At 37.2% G+C, this 27,284-nt stretch overlaps 3 protein-coding genes and 1 pseudogene across 3 annotated transcripts; 1 reads left to right on the top strand and 3 right to left on the bottom strand.

Moving 5' to 3' along the window:
- Window positions 1-37: 37 nt before the first annotated feature.
- Window positions 38-2,066, top strand: LOC137731259 (pentatricopeptide repeat-containing protein At1g26900, mitochondrial-like; annotated as a pseudogene).
- Window positions 2,067-2,209: 143 nt separating this feature from the next.
- On the bottom strand, window positions 2,210-6,652 carry LOC137731258 (PH, RCC1 and FYVE domains-containing protein 1-like). The gene is made up of 9 exons (XM_068470360.1): window positions 6,605-6,652; window positions 6,348-6,434; window positions 6,184-6,273; window positions 5,962-6,042; window positions 5,578-5,751; window positions 3,368-5,461; window positions 2,985-3,131; window positions 2,599-2,888; window positions 2,210-2,403 (listed from the first exon to the last, which is right to left on the bottom strand). The coding sequence occupies exons 1-9, from the start codon at window positions 6,650-6,652 to the stop codon at window positions 2,310-2,312; spliced, it is 3,105 nt and encodes a 1,034-aa protein (XP_068326461.1). The 3' UTR covers window positions 2,210-2,309.
- A 2,162-nt stretch (window positions 6,653-8,814) lies between these two features.
- Window positions 8,815-10,208, bottom strand: LOC137732396 (HVA22-like protein c). The gene is made up of 5 exons (XM_068471703.1): window positions 10,082-10,208; window positions 9,935-9,961; window positions 9,566-9,688; window positions 9,169-9,421; window positions 8,815-8,980 (listed from the first exon to the last, which is right to left on the bottom strand). The coding sequence occupies exons 1-5, from the start codon at window positions 10,150-10,152 to the stop codon at window positions 8,912-8,914; spliced, it is 543 nt and encodes a 180-aa protein (XP_068327804.1). The 5' UTR covers window positions 10,153-10,208; the 3' UTR covers window positions 8,815-8,911.
- Window positions 10,209-16,394: 6,186 nt separating this feature from the next.
- LOC137732280 (transcription factor TCP15-like) lies at window positions 16,395-18,226 on the bottom strand. Its single transcript, XM_068471587.1, has one exon. It carries the CDS (start codon window positions 17,910-17,912, stop codon window positions 16,704-16,706), a length of 1,209 nt encoding a protein of 402 aa, XP_068327688.1. The 5' UTR covers window positions 17,913-18,226; the 3' UTR covers window positions 16,395-16,703.
- Between the last annotated feature and the right edge of the window lie 9,058 nt (window positions 18,227-27,284).

The raw sequence follows: 27,284 nt of genomic DNA, 5'->3' as shown, positions 1-27,284 counted from the left end.
ATAATTTAACTGTAACCGTTTAAGTAGGAAGGGAAGGAAGGAGAAATAGAAATAGATTAGGAAGGAAGAAAATTCTCGTACCATTAGATATTGCTAGCTTGGTATTCCAGTTGCATGAACTTTTTGAACTTTTATTGAAAGCAAAAATTGAAGGATTTGGAGTTTTGGTATTTGAGTGTCTGCTTTTCTGGCGTGAGCTCGAAACAATTCAAACGTTGCCGCCGCCGTGCCAGCGCCGCATGGCTGATGACATTGATAGCCAAGTCGTCACGTCTGGGTCAAAGACTCACACTTTCGCCCACACACAACTCCGCCTTCTGCCAAGATCTCAGCCTTATTTTTCTTTTACAATCCTGCAAAAAAGTCTCAGAAGTCGCACAAATCCATGGCTCCATGGTCAAGACCGGTCTCGACCACCTTCCTTTTCCCTCCCGCAAGCTTCTCGCCTCTTCCATCCAATACGCCGCCGCCATTTTCAGCCGCATACAAAATCCAAATCTCTTCATGTTCAATACCATGCTCAGAGCCTACTCCATCAGCAATGATCCAAAGCATGCTTTTCATATCTTCAACAACTTGAGAGCTCAGAATATCACGCTGGACCAGTTCTCTTTCGTCGCGACGATCAAAGCCTGCGCTCGTGAATTGGCCATTGGGATCGGCCGAGCGATTCATGGGGTTGTTATGAGGTCTGGGTTTGGACTGTTTGTCAATGTAAAGAATACCCTTTTGCAGTTTTATCGTGTTTCCGGAAAAATTGAAGATGCCCAGAAGGTGTTTGATGAATTTCCTCAAAGAAATGATTTGGTTTCGTTGAATACTTTGATGGGTGGGTATCTTCATGCGTCTCAGCCTCATGTGGTTGTGGATTTGTTCAAGCAAATGTGTAGTATCGGTTTTGAGGCTAGTGCGACCACCGTTTTGAACCTTTTGTCTGCCATTGGTGATTTAGAGAGTCACCTTGCAGGAGAGTGTATTCATGGCTATTGCATCAAGATTGGCTTCAGTTCGGATTTACATGTTCTTACTGCTTTGATCGATATGTACTCGAAGAAGGGGCAAATCGACTTGGGATGTCGGATTTTTGATGGAGTTTCTGTGAAGGATGTTGTGTTATGGAATTGTTTGGTTGATAAGTTTGCAAAATGTGGCATGGTAGAAGAAGCAGTAGCCTTGTTGCGCCTGATGAAACTCGAAGGAATGAAACCAAATTCATCTACATTGGCGGGGTTGCTTTCGGATTGTGCTGCTTCTGGGTCTGTAAGTGTATGGAGTTGCATCAAGGATTATGTGGAAGACGAAAACTTGGCATTGGATGCCGTTCTCGGAACAGCTCTGATTGATATGTATGCTAAATGCGGGTTTTTGGACAGGGCACTTGACATCTTTGAGATCATGGAAGCAAAGATGTGAAATCCTGGACTGCCATGATTTCGGGTTATGGTGTTCATGGGCAGGCGGGTAATGCCATGAGGCTATTTGACAGGATGGAAGAAGAGGGCTGTCAACCTAATGAGGTCGCTTTCTTGGCAGTTTTAAGTGCTTGCAGCCATGGAGGGCTGGTGGCAGAGGGAGTTAGATGTTTCAAGATGATGGTTTGCAAGTATGGCTTTGTGCCGAAGGTGGAACACTATGGTTGTATGGTCAATCTTTTGGGTCGTGCAGGGTTGTTGGAGGAAGCACATAAACTAATCGAAAGCTTGCCCATTAAGACTGATGTTACAGCATGGCGTGCACTGCTTTCGGCTTGCAGGGTTTATTGGCATGTTGCTCTTAGGGAATCAGTACAGAAAGTGCTAGTGGAACTAAAAGATGGTCATACCGCCAATTCAATGCTATTATCAGGTATTTACGCAATTGCCGGAAGGTTGCCGGATCATATAACAAGAGTGCAGGAAGTGGAAGATGAAAATAAGACGGGAGAAGTGAAATTTCGGCCTGTTCGAATAGAAGATAACCTGATCAAGGAAGCTGGACCGAGCTCAATTGAGATGGATAGTTATGTTTAAAGAACAGTGTTCGACTTGATATACAAAAAATAAGATTAGAGATTGATATTATTGGTACGAATCTAGAATTCTCAAATGTCTCTCATCTTATGGATGTCCTTTTCATTTTCCAATTTTTGGAAAATCTCTCCCTACAGTTTTGACATTCTATATTATCAGTCTACCTGCGAAATCCGGCTCCATATCCTTCGATCTATCTCTGCGGAATGATTTAGGGGTTAAAAAATTTACACATTCCGGTGAGGAAGAGGATCGTTGGATGTAAGCATATGAGGTTTGCACCGGAGAGCTGACAGCATCTTACTCTGCACCTTTTATATTGTGCTGCTCACATAACTTTGCCCCATTTTCAGCCCACCATCTCTCCGCTGCTTCTTCAGTGAAATGTCTCCGACTGTCGGACAACAATTTAAATTTCAGCAAACAAGATAGAGAGCATCAAATGTATTTCATCAATCCGCACCGTAGTATAAAGTCGATTGTAATAGAAAGAGAGTGAATTTTCTGCAGCCTAAGCCACGGCCTTAGATGTTTACTTGGTTGTATGTGTCAAACTGTGAAAATAAAGGGGGAAGGGGGAGAGAGATACCTGAAGCGAACACGCACAAGTTCATTACTGCCGCCTGGCAAGGAGCGTAGAGTTATATATACACCAGGTTCATCTTGTAGCACCCGCTCTAATTTTCCGGTTGGTGATTTAGTTCCATTAGCTAAGATTCGATCCATTGAATTGCCGTTGGATAAAGTTTGCGAAGTAATTATGTTTGACAGAGAGGGCTCTTTGGATAACTGGTTTCGAAAGCTGATTGCATGAGAAATAGAACCTGTGTTGCAGTGACTGATCTGTCCTTCAGGCATTCTTACAGACATCTCCTTCAACTGTTCGACAAGTAAAATCATTGTGATATTAGAAAATAATGGACAATAGGACAGTTTCAACGCCACACCCAACAAATAAACGAAAATGTTTGCAACCTGAGCAGTTAGAGACTTAATAACTTCTTTTGCAGATTTGCGTTTTTCAGCTTCATCTGCGGCTATTGTAGAGACCTCCTTCAATTTCTTTGATGTTCGTTGAAGTTCAGCTTCAAGATGTTGGGATTTGAGAGTAAGGTCTTCTACCTACATTGTTTTTGGAACAATATCAGCTTAGTGTATACACATTACTTTAACTAATTTTTGTATGGATGCAAATTTTAATCCAATTCCTTGGTTCATAAGCGAGGCTAGTTCCTCTCCCTTCAGCAGTTACAGAATGTCAAAGATTCAGACCCCAGAACTCACCAAAGATTTAGCTATATGCAAGGATGTCATTAGGTATTAGACTGTAGACATTGAAGCACTATAAAAAGGCTTACCTGTGTCCTTAAATGTATGATTTCTTGGCTCAAACTTCCATTTATAAGCTTTGAATCCTCAAGAATGATTTTTTCAGAAGACCGGCATGGACTTGACCTTCCTGAAACAGGAGATGTGTATCGAGAAGCCTTTTTAGAGGCAGGAACTGGAGGCGAAATAACTTTTTCTGAATCTCCAGTGAGAGGAGTTGATGCTTTTGTTAAATTAAAGCCCCCTAACTGCAAAGGTCCATTCAACACTGGGAAGACACGATTATCATGCACTTCTGGTTTTCTTTCTTGCTTAAGCTGCTTGCTTTCGCTCTGGTTGTTTGAGCCAAAAGATGAGAGTCTGGAGAGTGTTGCCCGTAGCATAGGGATCAGATTCTCTTTATCTGTCACCTCATTGGATTTAGGACACATATTTGGACTTCTAATTGTAGGACTTCGCACAGCAGAACTGGCTTCTGCAGCCTTCTTCAGTTTACTATAACACTCGTTGCACACCCGAAATGGCTTGTTCATATCTGGAGCCAGGGCAGCTTTCAGAGATTTCTTGCTGCTGCATGCTTTGCAGAAGACTAACCCACAGTTGTAACAATTGTGACGTTTTCTTCTGAAACCAAAGGGATTGTGACAATCAGAGCAAACGGAATGATCAGCACTTGATACCCATTTATGAAGACAAGTGACCGCCGTTATGTTTGGACCACATGCTACACTCTTGACTTCTTTATCCTTCATACAATCAACGAGGGTAGGTGTATGTCTGTGATCATTGTCTCCATGGCCTAGTTGCCCGTTTGAACCCCTTCCCCAAGTATAAACCTCTATCTTGGAAGTCAAAACCGCAACATGATAAGAACCACAGGCAATTTCTTCAACAAAACTATCTGCAATTTTACCCTCGACCAGAGTGGGAACTTTCCCGTCAGCTGAAGGATTTCCAAGCTGTCCATAAGCAGCACTTCCCATCGTATATACTTTTCCTGAGGTTGTAAGCCCAACTGTGAGATTATGGCCGCAGGCTACGTGACAAATGTTTTTATCAATCAATGCAGCTACGCATTCAGGAACTAGTTTAGATTGTTCATCACCATGTCCAAGTCGGCCTTTATCACCAGCACCCCAAGTGTAGAGCTTCCCATATGAAGAGTTACTAGAAGTCTCCGGGTAAGAAGATTCATTCATTACTTCAACGACTGCAGCAGTGTGCCAAATACCACAAGCAATCCTTCTTGTTCTTAGCCCACGCAAAGTTTCCACCTCCCGTGGCGTACTTGTGCTACTGTGATCTCCATGCCCTAAGGCACCAAAAGTATCATCTCCAAAGGTAAATAACTGGCCACCAGATGTCACTGCAGCTGTATGCCACGGTCCACAAGCTATATAGGATATGTGTATACCTTCCAAGTGACCGCATACCTTTTTGGGAATCCAGTGACTAACTTCACTTCCATGCCCAAGCAGGCCAAAATTATGAGTACCATCACCCCATGTATAGAGATCTCCAGAAAGTGTAACAGCACAAGTGTGATATTCCCCACATGCCACTAATTCAACATTCATTCCACTAAGAGTGTCAATGAGCTTTGGGTGGGAAACATCTGTATCGACACCATGACCAAGTCTGCCTCCTAACTCCTCTCCCCAGCTGAAGATTTCCCCTTGCTTGGTGACCAAAACAGCATGTCTGGCACCACAAGCAATTCCGTGAACATCTACGACCACTGTTGATTGCAATACCTTAGGCAGAAGAGCATCCGTCCTGAAACCATATGAGCTCCCTACTCTATCCACACCGCCTCCAAGTACTCCACCACCAACACCTTCGCCCCAAATTAAAACATCTCCTAAAGCATCGAAATCATCTTGACAAGAACCTTGACTAGACGAGCTTACAGCACTAGATAAACTAACCCGAAATGCTTCAGATGCAGAATTTCGACCATTGGAGTTATCCACAGATACAGGTGATAATGACGCATTCGAGACTGATTCAGCTTGTGTGGCACTCTTGGGGTTGGCAGTATAAGATATTATGTCAGCGAATGCTTGTCCTAATCTACCCTGTTGGATATTCTCCAAAGGAACTCCCTCAGTATCTCCTGGATCCTGTAGTATCACGTAAAAACACCAAGAAATAAAATGTAAATGCCTGATACATCAAGTCAAGAGAACTTTATTCCTTTTTGGTTTCCTTATAAAAGAAAGAACAAAAGATAAGTCACCCCAATACAGAATGGTGTCCTGGAGGGAGAATGTCGTCGAGTACGAGCATGGGGACTATCTATTGATGTGCCCTCCAATCTTGATTCACTTCTCCAGTTCCGATAGTTACCTCGAGTGATTATTGCCTTAAGACCAACAAGCCAAACTTCAGCTTCATTCTTGTCTTTACATATCTGTCCAACAGGGAGGTAACGTATTAAACCATGATACTACAAATGTAATTTCTTAGTTGCTTTTTTCCTTCTTCTTTTTCTAGCATAAGGTTCCCAGTTTTTTATAGGTCTTACGCGTGCAATGCAGTTGGAACGATGAACTTTGAACATGTTGGCTGTGAAACATTAAACTTGTTTTATGTACCAAATACATGTAGCAAATATACTCACCAAGTTCAAGGACCTATCGTTGTGCAGGAGTGAAAATGATTGATACTCCTTTTCAGGCTGTGGATACCGCTGAAATATTGCCTGCATAGAAAAGCCACAGTGATATTTACCAATATCTTTGGGAAGCAGGCATAAATGTTTAACAACATTTTCACGGTTTGATTGTGTAGTCGAGCTTTGGTGAAGATTTTATCGGAAAAGAGAACGGAAGCTGAAACTTACGGTACGCTGGCCAGGAAGAATTGTCGAAACATGACTCAGTTTAAGGTGCTTTTCTTTTTTGCCAGAGTACCATATCAACAAAGCCTCGTCCTGAAACAAAACCAGAATTATCTGAGAGCCAACAGAGCAGAAACGAGAGAAGGCTGTATGTGAAGCCAACTTACATTAGAAAGCCGAAATGAGCAGAATTTCGGCTTCCCTCTGCGTCCATATTTTAACAAAGTTGCACCTTTCTTAAGTGCTGTTATGGCCTGGAAACAGAAGGGGAAGAAAATAAACAGCAACATGAGCTACAGGTGTAAATAACACAAGACCATAAACTGCAATGATCAAGCTTAATACATCATTTGAACAAAAAACTTTGTCATGGTTCACTCAAATGTCAAATTCATGGGAATTTAAGTGATGAAAAAGAAGAAACCTGGTCGATATCCCTCTCGACCGGACCGCTTCTCTGGGGACTAGCCATTCAAGTTGCAATATCAGGTTTTGCCCAGAAGTCCAAGACCCAACACCCATTTGAACACCACCACCACCTAATACCATAACCCAATTCCCAACTCCTCCCCATTGAACTTACAAAAGAGAATTGATTTGCTCCACCTCTAACCCATTACACCCACAAATGAACCTCAGCTCTCAACAACCTTGCAGCTCAAGAAACTCAACCCCAAAGCCTCCGAATTTCGCAATGCCGTAAACCCAAACCCTAAAACGCCACACACGGAGGGCTCCACTGATCAACACTCAGCTCCAAAACAGCTCAAATTACTTGCTCAGAAATCAGAGAACCCCTAAAATTCACATACACCGTCGAATTCCTCCAAAACTCTTCGAATTTCGTAATTTTCGACACCAAAACATACATTCTAGACCAAAAGGAGCGCAGATTAGGTTAAACGAAGATTGATTTCACCTGCATTGCGAGAAAGCTGAAGGAATTCGCCGAACGTCCGCCATTTTTCAAAAATCCGACGTCGCTCACTTACAAAAAAAAGAAACAGAAAACTGAGAAATTGGAAAAAAAAATACAGGAAAATGAGAGGAGAAGTAAGGGAGCGCTCTGCGACGCCGGAGAGGTTGTCGTCGTCGTCGTCGTCAATGTGGAATTTGGCAGGCTTTGTGGATTGTGGTTGTTTGTTAGCTAACGTGCGACCTCTCTCATTCTTTTTCTTTTCTTTCTTGTCTTTTGAAGTTTTAACGGTTGGTTTTGTCGCTCCCGCTTCATGCCACGTCACCACTGAAAATCTGGCGGGACCGGGATGGTTTGCTTTCCAAATGACCGGATTTTTTTGGGAGGATTTTAGGGATCTTCAAATTACATCTGCTTATCGTACATCGTACGACCAGAAATTATTGTAATTTTTTTATTTAAAATTAAATATAAGCAGTACATGATAAAAACTAGTCGCACGATATACATTAAATAAATATAATTAAAAGATTCTCAAAATCTTCATAAAAAGGTCCGATCCTCTCTCGTTTGCTTCTGTCCTTATTTGCGCCAATAGCTTGTTTTATTTGTTGACCAAGAAAAAAAAAAGTCTTATTTTGTTGACCCAAATGGAGACCATGTCTTATTTGTTGACCCAAATTGAAACCATGTCTTATTTGTTGACCTAAATACAAAATAAATAAATAAAATAACCATGTCTTATATTGTTATTGTTGAGAAGAAAATAAATAAAAAGTATACATAATATAGGTGCAGTCACATTGGGTAGAGCAAACACGCTTTCTTTATATACCTGATTCAAGTTTGAATCTTGCATTTTGTAATTTAAATTAAACTAAAAACAATTATTTAATTAATTTTAACTATGTAAAGAGTAAGCTCGTTTTGGACTGCCATTTGGCATCACTTTGGTGGTCTTTTGAAATGGCACGATTGATTCTTTATAGAGTTATGTTCCCCAATATTTTGATAAGAAAAAAAGATATGTCCCCCAATGCTTTGATCCAAAACGAAAAGAAGAAAGAGTTATGTCTCTTAATATGCTTTTCAAAAAGGAGTCCGATGCGAAGGTAGCGGCTCATTGCTTAACTATAGCTGGATTATAGGGCTGCTCATTGAGGGCCTCTTAGTTTTATTAGACCAATTTAGTTTGGCATGAGAAGTAGAATTAGTTCGAATGAGTGACATACTTTCTTGACAGTCGAACAAAAAGTTAAACTATTCTAACGATTTTGGTTCATTTGGAGACCAATATGTTGTGTTCAACCTTTTATTCAACCGTATAAATATATATAACTTCGACCCTTAGGTAACATGCACATGCATTCACTACTTAGGATGAAGAAGTTTCAATAAGTTGCGTGCATGACAATGATTCTTGAAAAGAAATTATAGTTTGAAGGATCTAAATGAGACTAATCAATTTTAGGTTACATGTACGAGGTCTTTACTGGATTTAGGATTTAGCGACAGATTTACATTTTTTTTTTTTTTGTTTCGTGATAAACACTGTGATGAAACTTATATATATCCAGTGAAAAATTTCAGAAAATTATTGATTCTGATCGTGTTTACGTGGTTTTAAGGTTGTATCGTATTGTTAATTAGATGTATTGGGTTGCAGCTTTTAGCAACAGATTACAGTTGCAGCCAAAAATACTCAAAGCCAAATCGACACACACCATTTAATGACATTAAGACATGTAGCACACAAAATGTTCTTCAGGAAAAGATCAGCATAAATGTTAAGAAAATTAAGACAGGCACTGTGATTCAGTACATATAATCATCATCAAAGATCATGTAATTGTTGCTCTTCCTGCTGGTTCTTTCTCGATCAACCTGCAAATCAGAATAAAAAAACAATATTACATCACATATTAACCACCATTAAGATTCCAAAAAGACGGAACGACGGGCACTACTAATTAACACCGATATAAACAGTCCCTAACTTAATCACATTTGCTACCAGCGAGTGAGGTTTTATAGAAAGACCGCACATAAATTAGCTAGGCATATCAATGTACCTTGCTTATGAGCCTTTCAAATGCATCAGTCCCATTCTCTTCCATGTATTTTTCGGCAGCGGTTAAAACGTCATCCGGCTTGCTGAAGAGGCCGGCGCCCTTCTTTCTTGGGAAATACCACATCTGATGAGCAGTTTGTGGGTTCATATAGTATGGTCTGATGAATCGTCGATAAACATATGCAGCTCCATTGAATTGTGGCAGCACCAACCAACATGTGAATATCAACTTGGCATAAGTCCATACAGGAAGGCTGATCGACAGTAAGGATATTATACTATAATTAGGGTTACAATTTGCCGCTTTCTAACCTGCTACTTAATTACATATTAAGAACTAAGTCCGGAATTAATATGAACAATTTATCCCAAATCTAGCAAGAGAAAAAGCACAGTACCATTCAAGGACTTTGGCGAATGTGAGCTCGAAGATTGTCATCAGAGAATACAGAACCCAATAGGTTAGCCATTGTTGATCATCGGTACGAGACTTGGTTTCTATTGCCCTAATTGAAGCATATCTAGCAAAAAATCCCAATAATTAATATCATAAGAAATATAGGTGACGGCATTATGCATTTATTAGTAGCAAAACTTCTATCGTGTTTCGGCGTATCCTATATATGCACATTTCTTTTTATTGGATCCTTGCTTAAGATCTGCCGTGGAAAAAAATATTTAGTATGTAAGATACCCCGAAGTGTAACAAAAAATCCCTATTAGCAGCGTTGAAGAAGAAAGGCACAGAATCATGACACCATACTTACAGGGGATACACCAGTGTGACCAGAGGCCTGCAGATGAGAGACAAAGAATCCAACTTAGATATGTTTAAGGACCAGGTTAATTAAGCAAGAAGAATCATACGTATATATAGTTGTAGAATTTAGAGAGGGAGGTGGAGGGGCACATACAAAGCAAGAACATCTAAGTTGTTAGCCACAACTTGTAGAAAATTCCCAGAATTATTATTGTTACGACCCATCTCTCTTGCTAATTTGCTTTGCTATCTATATCTTCTTGGCTCCTATAATATTATGAGTTGGGTCTATAAAAACATAATAAGATTGGAAAAGGGGTTTCAAAAAGCTGGCTATAAAGGTGACAAGAAAGAAAGGGTTGAAAAGTTGTAAGGGGGAAGCTGATTTTGCGGAGAATCTAACTGTACACAAGAAATTAGGCACCGATTTTTTGAACTTCGGGCGGGATTACAGTCCCTAATCATCATTAATACATAAGATCTCTCTAAGATCTCTGTTAAGTCCTTATCCAACCTTGTTAATTAATTATCCAAACTTGTTGCGAATATAGTTTTGCTCTAGTTGTTACCCCTAAATTGCCTTAGCCTCGAAAGCGTGTCATTACTAAGTATTGCTAGTAGGCAAGTTAATTAGATTGTCAGGTCTTAATTCCAACTGAAAAGTTGTGCATCGAATATGAATTACTTGCTCAAATCTAATACGGGTCACCATTTCTGTCCTCCAAATCACTTGAACAAAATAAAAATCATCCAAATATAATCAAGTGATATCACGGATTAACGGTGATATCTCACGTTATTGTCACATAATTAACATAAAGATCAGTTTTTTTAAGACTACTTTGCACGAATCTTTCACCTAAAAAAGATTAGTAGATTTGATATTAATGAATATGAGTAATAATTGGTGGGCCCAGATAAATTGGAGCGGGGTTTTAGTTAGTGCTTCTGCTATCTAGGCCCAAAATCTAGGAAAAAAACAAACGAAATGCATCGGCGCATGCGTAACAGTGCGCAAACAGATGCACATATAAAATTAAAACTTTAATAAAAAATTTCTGATACTGTTCATTTTAACAAAAAAATCATATTTTTACACTAAAAAATCAATCATGGTACTATTCACTTTACCCTTTATTTTATCTTTATCGTTAAAACTCAAAGTTTTCAAACCCTTTTCATTAGTTTTTCTTATAAAATTCTTTCACCTAATAAAACGATAAATTTGTTAAATTAGAAAGTTGACGGGATATGAACCAATGTTGTGACGCTACGGCAACACTCATCTCCACTACTGTGCAATATAAAATTTGAATCTATATACTTAGGGATGGTTTGGTATTGCTGTGCTTTGAAAAAAAATTGATTCTGTTGTGCTATGAGAATAAGCTCATTTTTAATGATTCACGTTTTTAGTTTTTTTTTTCATCCAAAACTGTAAAAATAAGCTATTTTTAAATGTTTACTAAATATCTTTTTAAGCTCAGTTTTTTTTTATACCCAATTTTTATAAAACACCGCATTACCAAACCAATACTTATACATATTGCTATGGACAGTATTATTTTAATATATTTAATAACCTTCCTTCAACTTCAAATTTTCTTTCCATTGAATCAACAGGAAAGCAATGGCCAAAATAGGGCAACTGCACTGCAGCGTACTGTCACCTGTCACTGTGAGGCCTAAAATTGCTTACGGTATCCAAATGCATGCACGTCACATTAATACATGATTTAATTGTTAGCTGTAAATTTATTTATTTATATATTATACCAACAAACATACTAGTTCACAGCATTGGTTTCCATTAATTATTTTGCTCTTTAATTTTTTGTTTTTTGTTGTCATTCATGTTTAGGAAAATTAGTACTGATTTGGTACTGAGGTGCTTCTATAAAAAATGGGTACAAAAAAAGTTGAGCTCAAAAATCTGTTTGGTAAACACTTAAAAACAGCTTATTTTCACAGTTTTGGATGAAAAAAAAGCTAAAAATGTGAAGCAGCAAAAATAAATTTATTCTCACAGCATAACAGAAGCAGTTTTTTTCCAAAGCACAACAATACTAAACCTCCAGTCTCTTAGGCGGCGTTCTTTTGGTTGAAATCTTAGGCCTTATTTAATATAGAGGATTGAATTGGAGCAAATAAACTATTATTTTTAAGTTATGAAAGAAATGAAAAGGTTGTGGCTGACTTGGAGGTAGGATACATTCTAATTATCTTCTTTAAAGTGTAACCCCATTTTAATATCCTCAAAATGAAAAAATCATTCTACTCTATCTTTAATATATTTTGAATATTAAAAATTATCTATTAATCTAATTCAATCGTAAACAGCAAATAAACGAGACCTTAAAAATTCAAAAACGATACCGAATTCGAATATAGTATTAGAACAAACCAGAAGCATAGCTAACAAGCTCAAACAGTTTGAAGACAATATTTCTTTCAAATATATAAAAATTAATCACAATGATTAGAGAACTATAGTACAACGAATCACATGCATACTTATTGAAGCATTAACAATATTCATTTTAGTAACGTTATCATCATGCGGTCGGATTGCAGTTAAATGAAAATCACTGTATGAAACAGTAGTTAGGTAGGATTTTACACTATTATAGTGAAGCATCTGGAAGCTCCAATGATGAGCAATTTTACCTTCATGGCTAACTTGCGTATAGTGCTACTTGAATAACAATAATATCCACCGGGGCCAGCGATATCGATCGTCTTACCTACCAATGTGGCATGGAGATTTTAAAGTCCTCTTGCCATACACTCATATATCTTGTTCTATATTTCAATATAAAATGGAGGATGACTACAATACTGATAGAGTACATATGTTGTTCAGATTGTGATACTTGTCATGAGATTAGAGACTTGGTTAGATAATTGTTAAGCTTGTAGTGTCAAAGCCGATAAAGTCTCATTCCTTGCATTACTTCTTCATTCAGAAATAGAATCAAGAATTGTTCTTTCCTCTTCTTCCTTTCTTTATGAAGTTCTTCCCTCTCTTACAAAATTTACAGTGTCTAAATTGATTCATGTTGTATAGATTAACATGGTGTCATAGCATGTTGGTCCATGTGTGAAGCTCAACAGCTACATGTGCTCCACGCCACCTTGTTTATGTTATCCACGTGTTAGGCTTAAAAGAGCCACTTAGTATTGGTATTTCTCTTCACTTGTAAGTGAGAGGTCTTAGGTTCGATTCTTGCCAAAGGTGAATTTGAACCACATTATTGCTAGCCAATTGTGGGGCCGTTTGGCCCACTCCCCCACCCCTAATTGTAGATAATATCGTTTGTTCAAATAAAAAAATAAAAAAAAAAGAAGGAAAAATTAGGTTCTAATCCATAGCGATGACATTTCCTTGATTGAAACCTTATGTCTTTTAAACTTTTGATTGAAGTCCTTAAGTTATTTCCACATCATCATTTTAGATTCTTTTATTATAAGTAAGAATTTAATTGAGTGTTTAACTCCTCTATTTCATGCAACTAATTATCATCCTACATTAATTACTTTTTCAATACAATTTAATTCCTAAACGTTTTGTTTATTTTTTTTATTCTACCGAAAAAAATTAAAATAAGTGGGAAAAAAATACTTTGTATTATGTATCCATACATAAGTGAGCACAATATTTTTGTATTCATATTGTGTATCCATGTTCATAATTTTTGGGTGCAATATTTATGTTTATATTATGTACCCCATATCACTTACCTATATGTTTTTTATTGGGTCCTAGAATGTACCCATATGTCAATAAATATTGTACCCACTTGTAAACATGGATACATAATATGAGTCCATGTGAGGTTTACCCATATGTTTTATTTTATTTTATTTTATTTTATATTTTTTTCAATCATAGAATAAACCCGTATGTATCCATGTGAGGTTTATTCGAAGAATGTACTCAAGTTTATAGTACATTTTTTTAAGAGAATGTACCCAATGTTTTGTAGTACATTAATTGTTTTTTCGTTAAATTGATGAATGTACACATCAGGTTGGTATTGATGTCTTCAATGTTTTGTAGTACAGTATTCCTCAAGGTTATGGGTTTTAAGACTGTTATTGATGATTGTGAAGATAATGAATCTATGATGATAAGGATTTTTAAGAGTTTAATCTATTTTTAATATTTAAATCACAAATTATGAGTTTTTAATTCCATAAATATAGGTAATTAACTGTAATTATAAATTTTTAAATTAAAAAAATAACATACATTAATACTAATTTATTGAAGTGTACACAATTCAGGGACTTTGATCAAACATTGAAAACCAATAAGGTTTCAATTAAAGAATATTGAAGGGTAGGACAACATCCAAAGTCTTCCAAAAAAATTAGGCCTAAAAGATTCCAACTTGCGTGCAACAACTCTTTGAACATTTTATATATACATAGTAAGTGTGTGTGTGTGCGCGCGCGCGCATTCATGAAAAATAAAAGCAAAGCAACCCATGTCGTAATGCTAAAATGATGACCAACTTACACGACCGACGTTTCACATCGATCGTTCATTGTCATTGTTTGTTAATAAGACTTAATTAATATAGGAACATATATAGGTAGGAAAAATTAATACACACACATGTATGTATATGTATGTGTGTGTGTGTGCGTGCGTGCGTGTGTGTGTGTGTGTGTGTGTGTGTGTGTGTCCATGAAGAACTGCAGTACGTACGTAGTATCAATGTCTATCTGCCAAGTCCTAGCTACCCACTTAACCAAAACAATGAATGAAAATGGTCCTGCAGGACCACATGAAGATCAGTAGTAGCTAAGCTAGCAAGCCACTTGATTTGATCCATCAATTAATCCATCTCTATATGTTACCATAAGAAGAAAGAAGAGGAAATGCATGCAGAAGTCAGCGAGTACCACTGTATATTATTGGTTTCAATTAATTAAGCTATGGTCAGTTGATTCACGAGTACATCGATCGTAATTGTAGCATCCTCCTGCATTGTATCATTGAGTTTGATAAAACGTGAGTAGCTAGTGCGTGCTGCCACCTTAATAAGGGTCCGAATCGAACTGATTATGCGTCGTGGCCCGTGGGGCTCCTTCATCCTGGCCTGGCGTACGTACGGAACCTGAATCACAACCGCAATAGCTACTAGGAGAGCAGCAGTATGATGCATACTATTAATTCATGATCGTGGGAGATGTACGTCTAGCGAATCAGAACCAGACATGGAAACTCTTAAAATGAAATATGAAGTCCAATGTTATAGCGAGGGAAGCAAATGTTTCTGATTCTTAGCGGCTCATAAAATTTCAGATTTTGATCAATGAACGATTGTGTAAAATTCTACAATGGTATGGTGTATCCTATATAGAGTTGGCAAGATGGACCCAACTTGTTAACACGACTCAATTCGCTTGCAAAATTTCAACTAACGGGTGGAGATTGAATAGGCTTGGTTAATAATGGGTTAACCCGTTAGCAACCCATTAGTTAACAGGTGGTTTAGGGGTGAACCCATGAAATCCATAATCACTCATTAAAGAGTTATAAAAAAATTCAATATTAAAAATCGAGAACTATGGTCTAGTAGTATTTGTTTTCGCTTAGAAGTGAGAGGTCTTAGGTTCGAATCTCGTGGATGGCGAATTTGATACTAAATTAGGCTGCCCATTGTGTGACTTAGCCAAACTCCTCCTCCCCTAGTGTAAAAATATCGATGTACTAAAAAAAAAAAAAAAAAAAAAAAAAAAAAAACTGCATTGGAGCTGCGAGATCGGAGGAGACGGTTCAGGAAGTGAAGACGAAGGAGAGTGAGAAGACGAAGACAACGACGACAGCAAGGTCCATGGCCAGCACTTTGAACGACACGGCGTAGCTTCGCGCGACTCCTCTAACGCTGCCAGGGAATCGAAAGTTTGCCATTTCTTGGACTCGAAGTCTGACATTAATTTTTTTTTTTTTGATAGCAAATGTAGATGATCGACGAGTGCGACTTGGCGTTGACGGTGGCATACTGCCACCCTTGATGTTCGAGTTCAGCCTTGCAATCTTAACTGTTGACAGGAACCCGGATGTCAACTTGGGCGGAGACACGAAACCCTTCATGGCGGAGGGTTTGGAGTTGAGATGTGGTCAAACACTAGTGTATCTCATACACCAATGCATGTTAAAAAAAACTCTAGTTCTTGATCATGGGACATCATTATATACATATGTCTAGCCAGTCATAATCAGACATGCAAACCTTTCAGTTGGGGAAGCAAATGGTTCCACAGAAACAAATTTTGATCGAGTTTATATATGTTGATCCAAGATAACAAACAAATGAGCCTTAATTCATTAATAACGACAAAAATGCATGCATGTAGGCTTTCCTAAACTCGATCTGTGGCAAATATGTTATAGCAATATATTATGAATTAACAGTTACTAATTAGCAACTTAAGCATGAAGAAGTCATATATTGATCACAGTTCAATCACACTGGAAAGCATGCTATATATATGTTTTTGTAATTAAAACACAACTGTCGTCCACTCATAGTATAAACGTGATGAAAACCCTAATAAAATCTTCTTAATGACTAGCTGGCTCACACAAAATATTCAACATTAAACTCAAATTCAAAGCAATCAAATTACGGCAATCGCTGGAAAATGGACATATATGTACTTAATTAAGACACTAGTAATTAATTATTCTAGAAAGAAAAAGCACCAAAAACCGTAGCACTCTTGTTGTAATACTTAACCTAGCTAGGATTAATTAGTAGAGGCTACCTAGCATTGGTATTACGATCATGTCCCTCGTCCGCTCCATGGTGCGGATGATGCTGCCCGTTCGCAGTAGACTCCATGGCTACCCCGCCAAGAATAGGCCGATATGCGTTGAGCGCCGCCAGCACACCCAAGTGGCTGTCAGCGGCGCCATGACTCGTTGTACTTGATCCCAAACCCAATTGTTGGCCAGGCAATATAGCCATTGGAGAAGCGAAATTCATAAAATGTAGGCCGTGGCTGCCTCCAGCCACTGGCCCCCTATACATATTGCCGGCGTTGCCAATTGTCGGAATTGTCCACATGGGATTAATGGAATTAGTGTGCTCGTGATGAATACTCCCTTGGCTATTACTAAGGTTATTATTTGCCACCATCCAAAACGTCGCCGGAGTTGTATTTTGACTAGCCGGAATCGGGCCCGTACTCGCAGATAACAAATCTTGCTCCGGCCGAATCCGCTTTCTTGCCATGCTACTAGCCTCATCTAGAGTAACAGCCTGATGATGATCACCTAACTCTTGCTTGGCTTCCAACATTGTATTATTACTCACATTATTATTGCCAGAATGATTGAAATTCCACAACATCGACGACGGAGGAGAATTCTCAGACGACATTAACCCTGCACCGGGAAACAAAATCCTTCCACGCTGCGCGTTCTCCTCCGTAACCAACTGAGAGGTGGAGGCAGCTGCTCCGAAGTTGTTGGAGTTGAAGTAATAATTACTTGCGTTAGTCCTCAAGTAGTGCGACGGCGCCGACATGCTGGACCCGGAGCTCCTGAGCGAGATGTTGAGGGAGGTGAAGTTGGCGGGAATGGTGCCGGTTCCAGTGGCGGCGATGACAGAAGGTTCGGCCTGCTGGAGGAGCCACTCGATGGTCTCGCCGTCGGACTTGTGCCCTAGCTCCCGCGTGAGCTGGAAAACCCTAGCTGCGCATGTGGCAGGCATGCGGATGCGGCGGCCCCTCCCGTCCACTTTGGTGTGCCTGTCTTTGGCGGATGTCCTCTTCGCAGGAGGCTTCTTGTTACTGGGTTGTTGTTCTTGGATAGACGAACCGGTTCGGTTGGGGTCTGAGCCGGGGTCGGCGACAGTAGAGCATGCTGCAACTGGTTCTGGATCGTCATCGACTTGGTTGGTTTTGTCGATGAATTGTAGTGGAAAATTGGGCCTGCAGCGGATCCCATTATCTGCTTCCATGATCATATGGGGGGGACGATCGTTCACTCACTCACAATTTTTTAATTTTTTTAAATTTTTTTTCCTTGGTTTCTCCTGGTACGAACAACTGTAGAGAGCTGACCCAGCAGCTCAATTTCTATCAATTTGTGGTGGTCTGGCCTGGCCTAGTGGGTCTCGCTCGTGTGGACTGTGGAGCATGAAATTCTTTGCAGAAAGGGGAAGGTGGCAGCTCAGCAGTTGTTGAGTTGTTTCTCTCTCCCTTTTGTGACAGGGAGAGAAGATAACAGAAAAGAAAGGATAAGGGTCAAGACTCGAGGGAAGAGGCCAGGCAAGCTTTAAGCAACAAAAATAATGAGTGGGAATTATATGGTCGGCCTATGATCCATAATAAAAAGCTAAAATATATACACATAATAAAAAGCTCAAATTTTTCTCTTTGTTTTAAGTTGTTTATTTTTATTTTTTAATTACCAGATTATTTCAGCTTTTCATTTGGAATCGTTATATTAAGAATTGGCCACAAGAAAATATTTTAATAATCTAACAACCCTATTATATTGAAGGATTTATCAAATAATCCAACAACTAATTCTGTCTATATTTAAGTTAATCATGCATATATTATCTTTGTAAAAAAATAGATTAATCTACTAAGACATACCAAATGACTACTCATTTAATCCAGATTTATCTATATCAAATAAAAAAATTATCTTTAAGTAAATACTTATGTTGTGATAAAAAGATATTTATATGATCCGATTGATTGCGTAAAGCTCACGGATCATGTTTGTTTGCTGTTTCTTACAATTATATGATAAAATACTGTTTATTCATTCATCATGTTCTATATATGCATGAACTTGGTTGTAATTCTTGAAATATTACCGCTCTTTTAAAAAAAAACCAAGGGTTTTGGCCGTTGAAATTATTGCTGTCATTCATTTGGAGGACGAGGGTTTGTTGTAACTTTGGACGTTTCTCATTTTTATTCGTTTGATATTTTTTTCCTACCAAAAATATTAAAATTTGATGAGCTGTGTCGTTTTTATTGTGGTTAGACTGTTCCTTGATTCAGACTCCACGTGCGGAGCTCTTTTTCATTCAATCCATTAAGACAGTGGTGGCCGCAGGTGGGGACCCACTCTTCCAAGTCAAAAACCCTAACAGGGACTGATTGGTAATTTTACATCATTTTTATGAAAAAGGAAAAAGATTATCAAGTGGCTCCAATCGCATTCATGTAATCATTGCAGTTTTGCCTTTGCACCTTTGCACCTTTGCCCTTTACCTTTGGAATTAGGGTTCCCACTTCCCACCATTTTCTGCTACCTCCTCAAGGATCTTCATGGATAACAATTTACACTAGTAAAGCTTGCATTAAAGTTCGAAATGTTACATTTATCAAACACACATAAGGGATTAATTAATATACGAGTTGTAAAAAAAAGGGTGACTGTGTCAAACTGTTCATGAATGGGATAATGAATAATCAATTAACTTTATTTCAAACGCCTAAATGCAGATGCTCGTGATTTTTACATATATCATCTAAACAGAGTCATCTCAATAATGCAACCTGAAATGTAAGAAGAAAATGCAATAAGAAATTAATATTTTTTTTAATAAACCAGTGAAATTGGAAAACTTTTCAATCCAACATTCTACCAACTAGCTCCACATCAATATGAATTTACAACTCATTAGATTAGATTTCAAAGTATTAGGAAATTTTAAAGGATATGTAAAATAAGAGTATGAATAAATATGAGACTTAGTTAATTTAAAGTGAGGCTTAAGACGCGTGCCTTCGTTTTGATTTAGAAAAAAAAAAAAAAAATTGTAACAGGTATTTTGATTTAGACACTACATTTTTTTGTGTCCTGTATCCAAGACATGTGAGCCACAATATTGTGCAAGATATGTGGTCCTCATCACTCAAGAACTGTGATTTTGAAAGTTCAAATTCTAAAATTTGCTTTTTTTATAAAGTTTCCAAGGAACATAAGGCATCTATATGGTTTTGCATCGCTGCCAAGTAACAGTTATTATTAGCAGAATAAAGATAAGAAGGGGGAGGGGAATTCGAACACAGATCTTCAAATGGAAGGGCGAATACTCTAAACTAATTGAGCTAAATACACCTCCAAATCATTTTTAGTATATTATTTTCTTCAAGCTCTCGAAGCCACTCTCGCCCGCTATTGAACTCAACGACACAATTCAATGCAATGTCATTTATCACATATCAGTTTGTGTTTATAATATTTCATTCGATTGGCTAAAATCTCTACAGAGAAAATTGAACGGGTTTGTTTTTGATATGGTGGAGTTTGTTGTTGCCTATTGGGCATATAAAGAAAATTAATATTGAAAACCTCATGAAGCAACTTAGGGCAACTTGTCATAATCCTCACATTTTTGCTCCTTACTCGAGCCAATAGAAGTAATAGTCTTCAATGTGATGGCTTGATGATGATGGACACTTCCGAAATTCTCTTGAACAATCTTTTGAATTCACTTGCTAAGATTGCAAAGGCTCTACTCTATTTTTTGCAAAACTTGGTCTGCATTCTTTTGATCCAATAATTCTTCAAATATGAAATTTAAAATCCCTAATTGATAGAAAACTAAACATTCAATTGACATAAACCTAGATGTTGATAAAGAGTTTGAGTGTTAGGTGTATATTGAGAGTGTGGGTGTGAGGGTAGTATTGGAAAAAATGTGGGGTGCATTAAGATAAATTTTAATTCAAAAAGTAAAAGTAGGGTTTATTAAGTATGTGTGGTGTAATCAACAAAATATGGGGTGTGAATAAAACAACCCTAAAAATAACATATTATATCTCAGAACATACATACATATATATACATATATATATATATATATATATATCTATATATATTCGTGTCGTGGCTACTTAACTTTTGATGAATATTAGGGCTAGCACATAAATTAATATCATCGTGTTCGTGGAGTAGATTAGTCTTTGGTCTCAATTTTTATTTTTAATGATTGAACTTTAGAACATTGTAGATCTCAACCGATGTGCTGAACAGACCTAACAGTCAATTAGTGTATCTTAAAAGGGAACAAAAAGAAAAAAGAAGAGAAATAGGAGGCAGGAACAATTACATTTCAACAACCAACAAACCTAGCTACCAGATAGTAATCATACATATGTACGTAGAAACTAAATAAACCTTAGATAGTAATCATACATATGTACGTAGAAACTAAATAAACCTTACATATAAATGGAACTAACAGTAGTTGGTATTCGATAATTACGATTAATTGAATTAAGCTATCGATCGATCAACGTTTGATTAACTTGTACTAAACTAAACTTGAATACTAATACTATAATGAGATGCACTTAGATAGTGCATAATCATGTCATTAGTATTCCAAGCTATTTACTTTTCTGCACCCAACTTAGCTAACTAATCAATTATATATTCCATTATATTAATTTATTTTCTTTATGATACAAAGCAGGAGAAAATTTGAATATAACCGTCACACGTCACGTGTTATAAAATGGATTTATCTCAAGTATATTTTTTTCTCTTACCACATGCAACTTCAGGGTAAAAGCTAACATGATTGTAAAAAAAAGAAAATTACACATCAAAATGGTTGTGACAAATATAACACTATCAATCTCTTTACATAAAAATAGAAAGAAGGTGAAAATTAGGGCTTGTCTTGGCCTCGGCTCGCAATATATATATATATATATATATATATATATATATATATATAAGAAATTGGACTTATTTTCGTGGAAGTATAAATTTTAGATGCAATTCTTATATTTGTCAAATATGGTTTAATATGTGCACATAAATTCAAGTTTTTGCATTTTTAATAAATTGTTTTTGCACCTTTGTCGTGAAAAAGGCTTAGGCCTGGTTTGATACTAAGGTGATTTTGAAAAAAGTTGGTATCAAAAAAAGCTAGGAGCTGTTTTTGTGTTTGGTAAACAATCAACTTTAGCTTTTTTTCATAGTTTTGGGTGAAAAAAGCCAAAAACAAGAAGCTGCAAAACCCAGCTTTGAAAAATCGATTTTTTTTCACATCTGTTTTACATAAAAGTTTACCAAACACTATAATACTGCTTTTTTTTTTTTTTTCAAAAGCACTTTTACAAAAAAAGTTTACCAAACACTCTGCTGCTTTATTTCACAGCTGCTTATTCTCACAGCATAGCAGAAGCAGCTTTTTTTCAAAGCACAACAATACCAAACTAGCCCTTAGTCATAAAGCTTAGAGCTTTGGAACCCATGCCGGTGGTATCCTCTCCATGCCCTTTCAAACTACTAATTCTAATATTATCATTTAGAAAACTTATAGTTGTTCTCGTGCATAGTGCTCTGATTTCTACCACCAATACTACTCCCTAGACCTCCATGCACCTCCTTCCCCTAACTAGATGTGTGGGTCTAAGCACCGTCATCTTCTAGTTTTGGACTCAGGCCACCACAACTATGCCTTTGCTGCTGCTGTTTTTCATGAGGTACTCGGGGACTTCGTGCAAAGTGGTGAAAGGGTAGGGTTTAAGTAGTGGGAAAAGGGCGTATTGAAGCAAAGAAGAAGGGGAGAAAGAGGAAGAGGAAGGCACGGAGGAGAAAGAGGAAGAGGAAGGCACAGACTTATAGTTTATGAATAAGGGATTGCTCAATGGACCACTCCGTCAGGTATGACAAGAAAAATGTCAAGCAAAGGTTATGTCGGTGGATATTTATTACACGTCATTATGAGATTTTGACCACAAACAATAGACTTAGCCAACAAACACTATTATCGAGCAAGGCCTAACTAGCTGACAAATACTATATTCGTCGAGCAAATTGTCTGATATTGCGCACCATTTTTTCCCTCTTCGCGCCAAGATGTTGCCTGACGAATTATGACTTGCCTTGCGATTGCCTTTCATCACGTAAAGGTTTTGAGTAAACCATAAATGTTGACCATTTTTGCCTTACCAATAAAAATCTGTCTCATAAAGTCTATTTATCCGACGAAATTTTGTTTGCCGGACAAAAATTTTGTAGAACAAGCTCTATTTTCTGGTAGTGGTAATTGAAAAAAACCGTAGGAATTAATACTTTCAGAAAAAGGGCCATTATGCTAAAAAAATATGGCCCTCATGTGGTGTCGTGGGTTCTATCTCTCCAACATCACAACATTGAAGCCACACCGTTGAAGGGATATCGAAAGAGACCTATGGGATTAATACTTGATGATGATTGCCTAAGAAATCACGTGCCTTGCTACCTGGCTATCATATTCTTGCCGGTGACGAAGATGGCTTACCCTCCACATTGGCTAGCTAATAAGACTCAATCATAAACAAATTTGTCGGAATGCTGGTGGTTGGCCGAGCTATAAATAAACCATTTTCGTCCTATTTAGGCGAAGCCAGTCCCTCTTTTTTCAAAAATCACAAGGCAATTCATATCCAAACATATTTTTTTAAGCACCATGGATTTAGTTATCGCTTGGTACTCAAATTCTTGGTAAAAAAGAAAGACTTTGGTGTTAAAAAAAAAAAAAAAAAAAAATTAAAGTGTATGGCCTTTTGTGTTGTCCAAATGGGCATGCTAGGTACCATCAATTGTTTATGCATGAGCCATTTGTTAATGAAAAACTGTTAATCATTAATTAGACAATTGATTCTCACAAATTGTGTAATACACTAACCCACTTTTAATCTATTGTCATTTAATATCAGAAGAAATTTCAGATGCAGATTTCTATATGATTCGAGAAAACATATCATGTGTATACACCCAAAGTGATTCGTATGTAGAATGGTGTAGATCAGAGGCAGATTCACCTTGGACAAGGTGGGTCAGCTAACCCCCCCCCCCCACCCCAAAAAAACTCAAAAATTCTCCACGGAAGAACTCGGTGCCGCCCTTGAAAATTTGAGATGGGCTTGAAAGCTTCCCTCCAACTGGTCGACGAATCGCTTTTATGGGCACTGTGCAGGGTAGCTACTAGCCTCATGCCTTTGTTGCTTAGCTATGAGTATCTTTCGATAAGCTCATTCAGCATATGTTGGCACCTATCGGCATGCTCGCTCAAAAGCTATTGATATTAGTCGACGTGCTTGGTTGGAAGGTGACTTGGTATCTGTTGACATGTGTGTAATATGACTTGGCAAATGACCTGAGGCCTACCAAGGTTCAATGAAATGCCAATTTCCATGCTATACAGTCCAAAAATTTTGTGCATCATTCCCCCACCCCCTCTTTTTTCTCAAAATAAGATTTCCTAAGTCCACCATTGGTGTAGATATGATTTCCTAAGTTCGCCACCGGTGTAGGTATGACGTGTCCGTATGTAAAGTGATATTAAAAACATATTTAAACAATGACCTACTTAGCATGCATAGATAAATTCGTTTCTACGGTTAGAAGAATACTAGCCAGAAAGATAGGGAATGACAGTTGTGCATGCACAATATTAATCCAAAATAAAATGAAGGGAAAGAATGGAGTACTGAATGACAGGCTATTGGGATCATATAATTAATCATGAGAGCACTATTTTAAGCAGCTTATCCAACTTGAAGAATCCAATAAGCACTTTTCCGTACTATGCACAAAAAGCAATGCATCGATGCATATTTGTGGGTCATTCCAGACCTATTGCTTGCGGTGACCTTACCTAATTTTGGTAGCTAGCTGTGACGGGTCTCCTCTTTCTGATATCCTTTCCATCTTAGTACTGCTGTCATAATTTTATGGCCTTTGTCAACAGAAGAGGACAGCTGCTTCAACTCTTCACCGTTCAATTTTCTTTTCGTACTGCATACTATCAGCCATGGTAGACTATGTCGTGCATGCACATGGATCTTGACCGTTCATGCTTATGAGTTATGAGTCTTACACTTACGTCGACTTAAAAGTATGTTGACATGCATATACATAATTTCATGTACAAGTCAACTCAATTTAAAATACGCAAGTTTGAAAATCGCATAGGATGCTTTGACAAAAGAGGCTAGTTTGTAATTGAACTTTTGCCTAGTGAAAAGCAATAGATCAGTCTAGAATTTGCGGTTTCATACCGGGTATTGTCTCCTTTGTCAAAGCAGTGGTTGCTGCGGTGTCCAATTCAAAGGCAAAAAGTAATCAGGGTTGGGGGTAAACATGGTTCGTCCAAAACAAGCAACCATGCAAACAATTCCTACTCAGTGAGAGTTAGTTAAGAATACTCACCTCTGTACTTATGATTTCAACTTAGATTACTCTATTTGTCAAAACTTTTAAATATGTATCTTACATTTGAACTGAGTTCTTTCTGATTAAATAATCTTTTTTTTCAGTTGTTCAGAGCCAATTAGAAGATGGATCCAATTGAACTTCACGCTCCAAACTTTTGATAATTCAATCAATCTTTCTTGGGCAAGATATCTCGATCGAGTTAAAGTACTCACCTTTGTACTCATGATTTCAAGTTTGATTTCTCTCACTCTCATTATCGCTTGCATAAAAAAGATGCAGTCAACCACAAATTATTATCTAAAGAAAAAGCCCATATAATTAGAGTTTGTATATGACTATAGATTTTGCCTGTTGAACATGGGATACATGGGAAGTGTTGATATGTTTGCTGGCATGGTGCAATAAATAATAAATAAAAGGAAAAGTAATGAAAATAGTTTGAAAACTTTGATTTTTAACGATAAAGATAAAATAAATAATAAAGTGAATAGTACCAGGATTAATTTTTTAATGTAAAAATGTGATTTTTCATTAAAATAAATAGTACCGGAAACTTTTCGTTAAAGTTCCAATAAATAAAACGGACTCCATCATGAGAAATTAAGGATTGACCATACTAAAACTAAAGAAACCATATCACAATCCACAGCTACGCTTATGTCGGTAAAAGTATATCCGTGCACGACTGAGGTATGGGTCCAATAATTGTTTATTTAGTAATGTTATTCATTTTTGTACCATATTTTCATACATTTTAGGTGGCATTTGATGTGGATAGTCACATCATTTGAATTAATTAGATTTTTAAATTTAGTTCATTATTTAATAAACTAATAATTAAGAAAAACTAATTAATTAAATGATGATTGTGGTATACGAGGAGTATTTCTTCTTTATTTCCTTGAGTTTTGCAAATTTTTCAAATAATATGGCTGTCCACATCAGATGTCACCTAAGGTGGTATAGAAATGTGGTATTAAAACATGGTATGAATAACATTACTCTTGTTTATTTGCATGCCCATTAAACTCATATTTTCCATATTCTTCTAGCCTTTGGGCATTTCACATTATAATTTGAAGGGGTGTAATATCCACACACCCTTTTTTACTTCTCACACACCTTTCTAAATTTCGGCCATCGGATCGAATGAAGAAGATCAACGGAAGTAAAAAATAAAATTACATAAATGCGTGCAAATCCTTTGACAGAATACACATATTTGATGACCTTAGTTTGGAATCACATTTGCTACAAAATTAGCATCTTGTAGAACATATTACCGAAACAACATGTAATTACTCTTACTCTTGTTTTGGGAATTGAAGTCTTTGTACGCGCCAAGATATAATCTACGTATTAATGTTGAGAATTAAACCCTTAAGCATTAACACTGTGATTATATATGCTACTAATTCACATTAATTCAGTCGTAAAAGCACACACATTGACATTACAAACTTACCAAAAGAGAAATAGGCACAATTACAACAGTCAATTGCACGGATGGAATAGTGGGAGTGGGCCTCCATGGTCCAGCTCAGTCAATGGAATGTCATTCTCGAGGATAAAGACTTGCGTGGCACAAGTAGTGGTGTTCTTTACATATAATACAAAAATATTTGTGTTATTTTTTCAAATGTTGTTAAATTATTGATATGAATAGTCACTATTGCGATGTATTTGTGCCATACACGTGATCATCTCCCTTGACTACATCGGCCGATTAATGATAGGCCAATAGTCCAGTGCTAATGTATCCAACATCATATTGTATCTAATTAGCAACATGCTAGTTCAGAAGGTGGGGAATACTTTTTGGCTGAGTAGGTGTAAAGTTTTATCTAAAAAGTCATAGTGATTTTTATTTTTGGCAGATCTCAGTTGTAAAGTTTGACCTTCCTCGATAAGTTTTTCTTCAAATCATATCTATGCTGGATGTGTGTGCGTGTGTTTTTATTTTTAACAAACGATATTATTTACATTAAATGTAGACTTAGTCTTATAATAGGCTAACAATAATGTGGTTCAAATTCGTTTTAGCAAGAAATTGAACATAAAACTTTTCGTTTACATATGAAGAAAAATATAAATGTCACTAGAATGTAATACTAACTCACCAAGCTAAAGCTACCGACCAAAATTTGTAAAT

This window comes from Pyrus communis, chromosome 4, assembly GCF_963583255.1.
Source record: "Pyrus communis chromosome 4, drPyrComm1.1, whole genome shotgun sequence".
Classification (NCBI taxonomy): domain Eukaryota; kingdom Viridiplantae; phylum Streptophyta; class Magnoliopsida; order Rosales; family Rosaceae; genus Pyrus; species Pyrus communis.
Note: the sequence above shows the minus strand (reverse complement) of the source record. Positions and strands in the feature narration are given on the sequence as shown.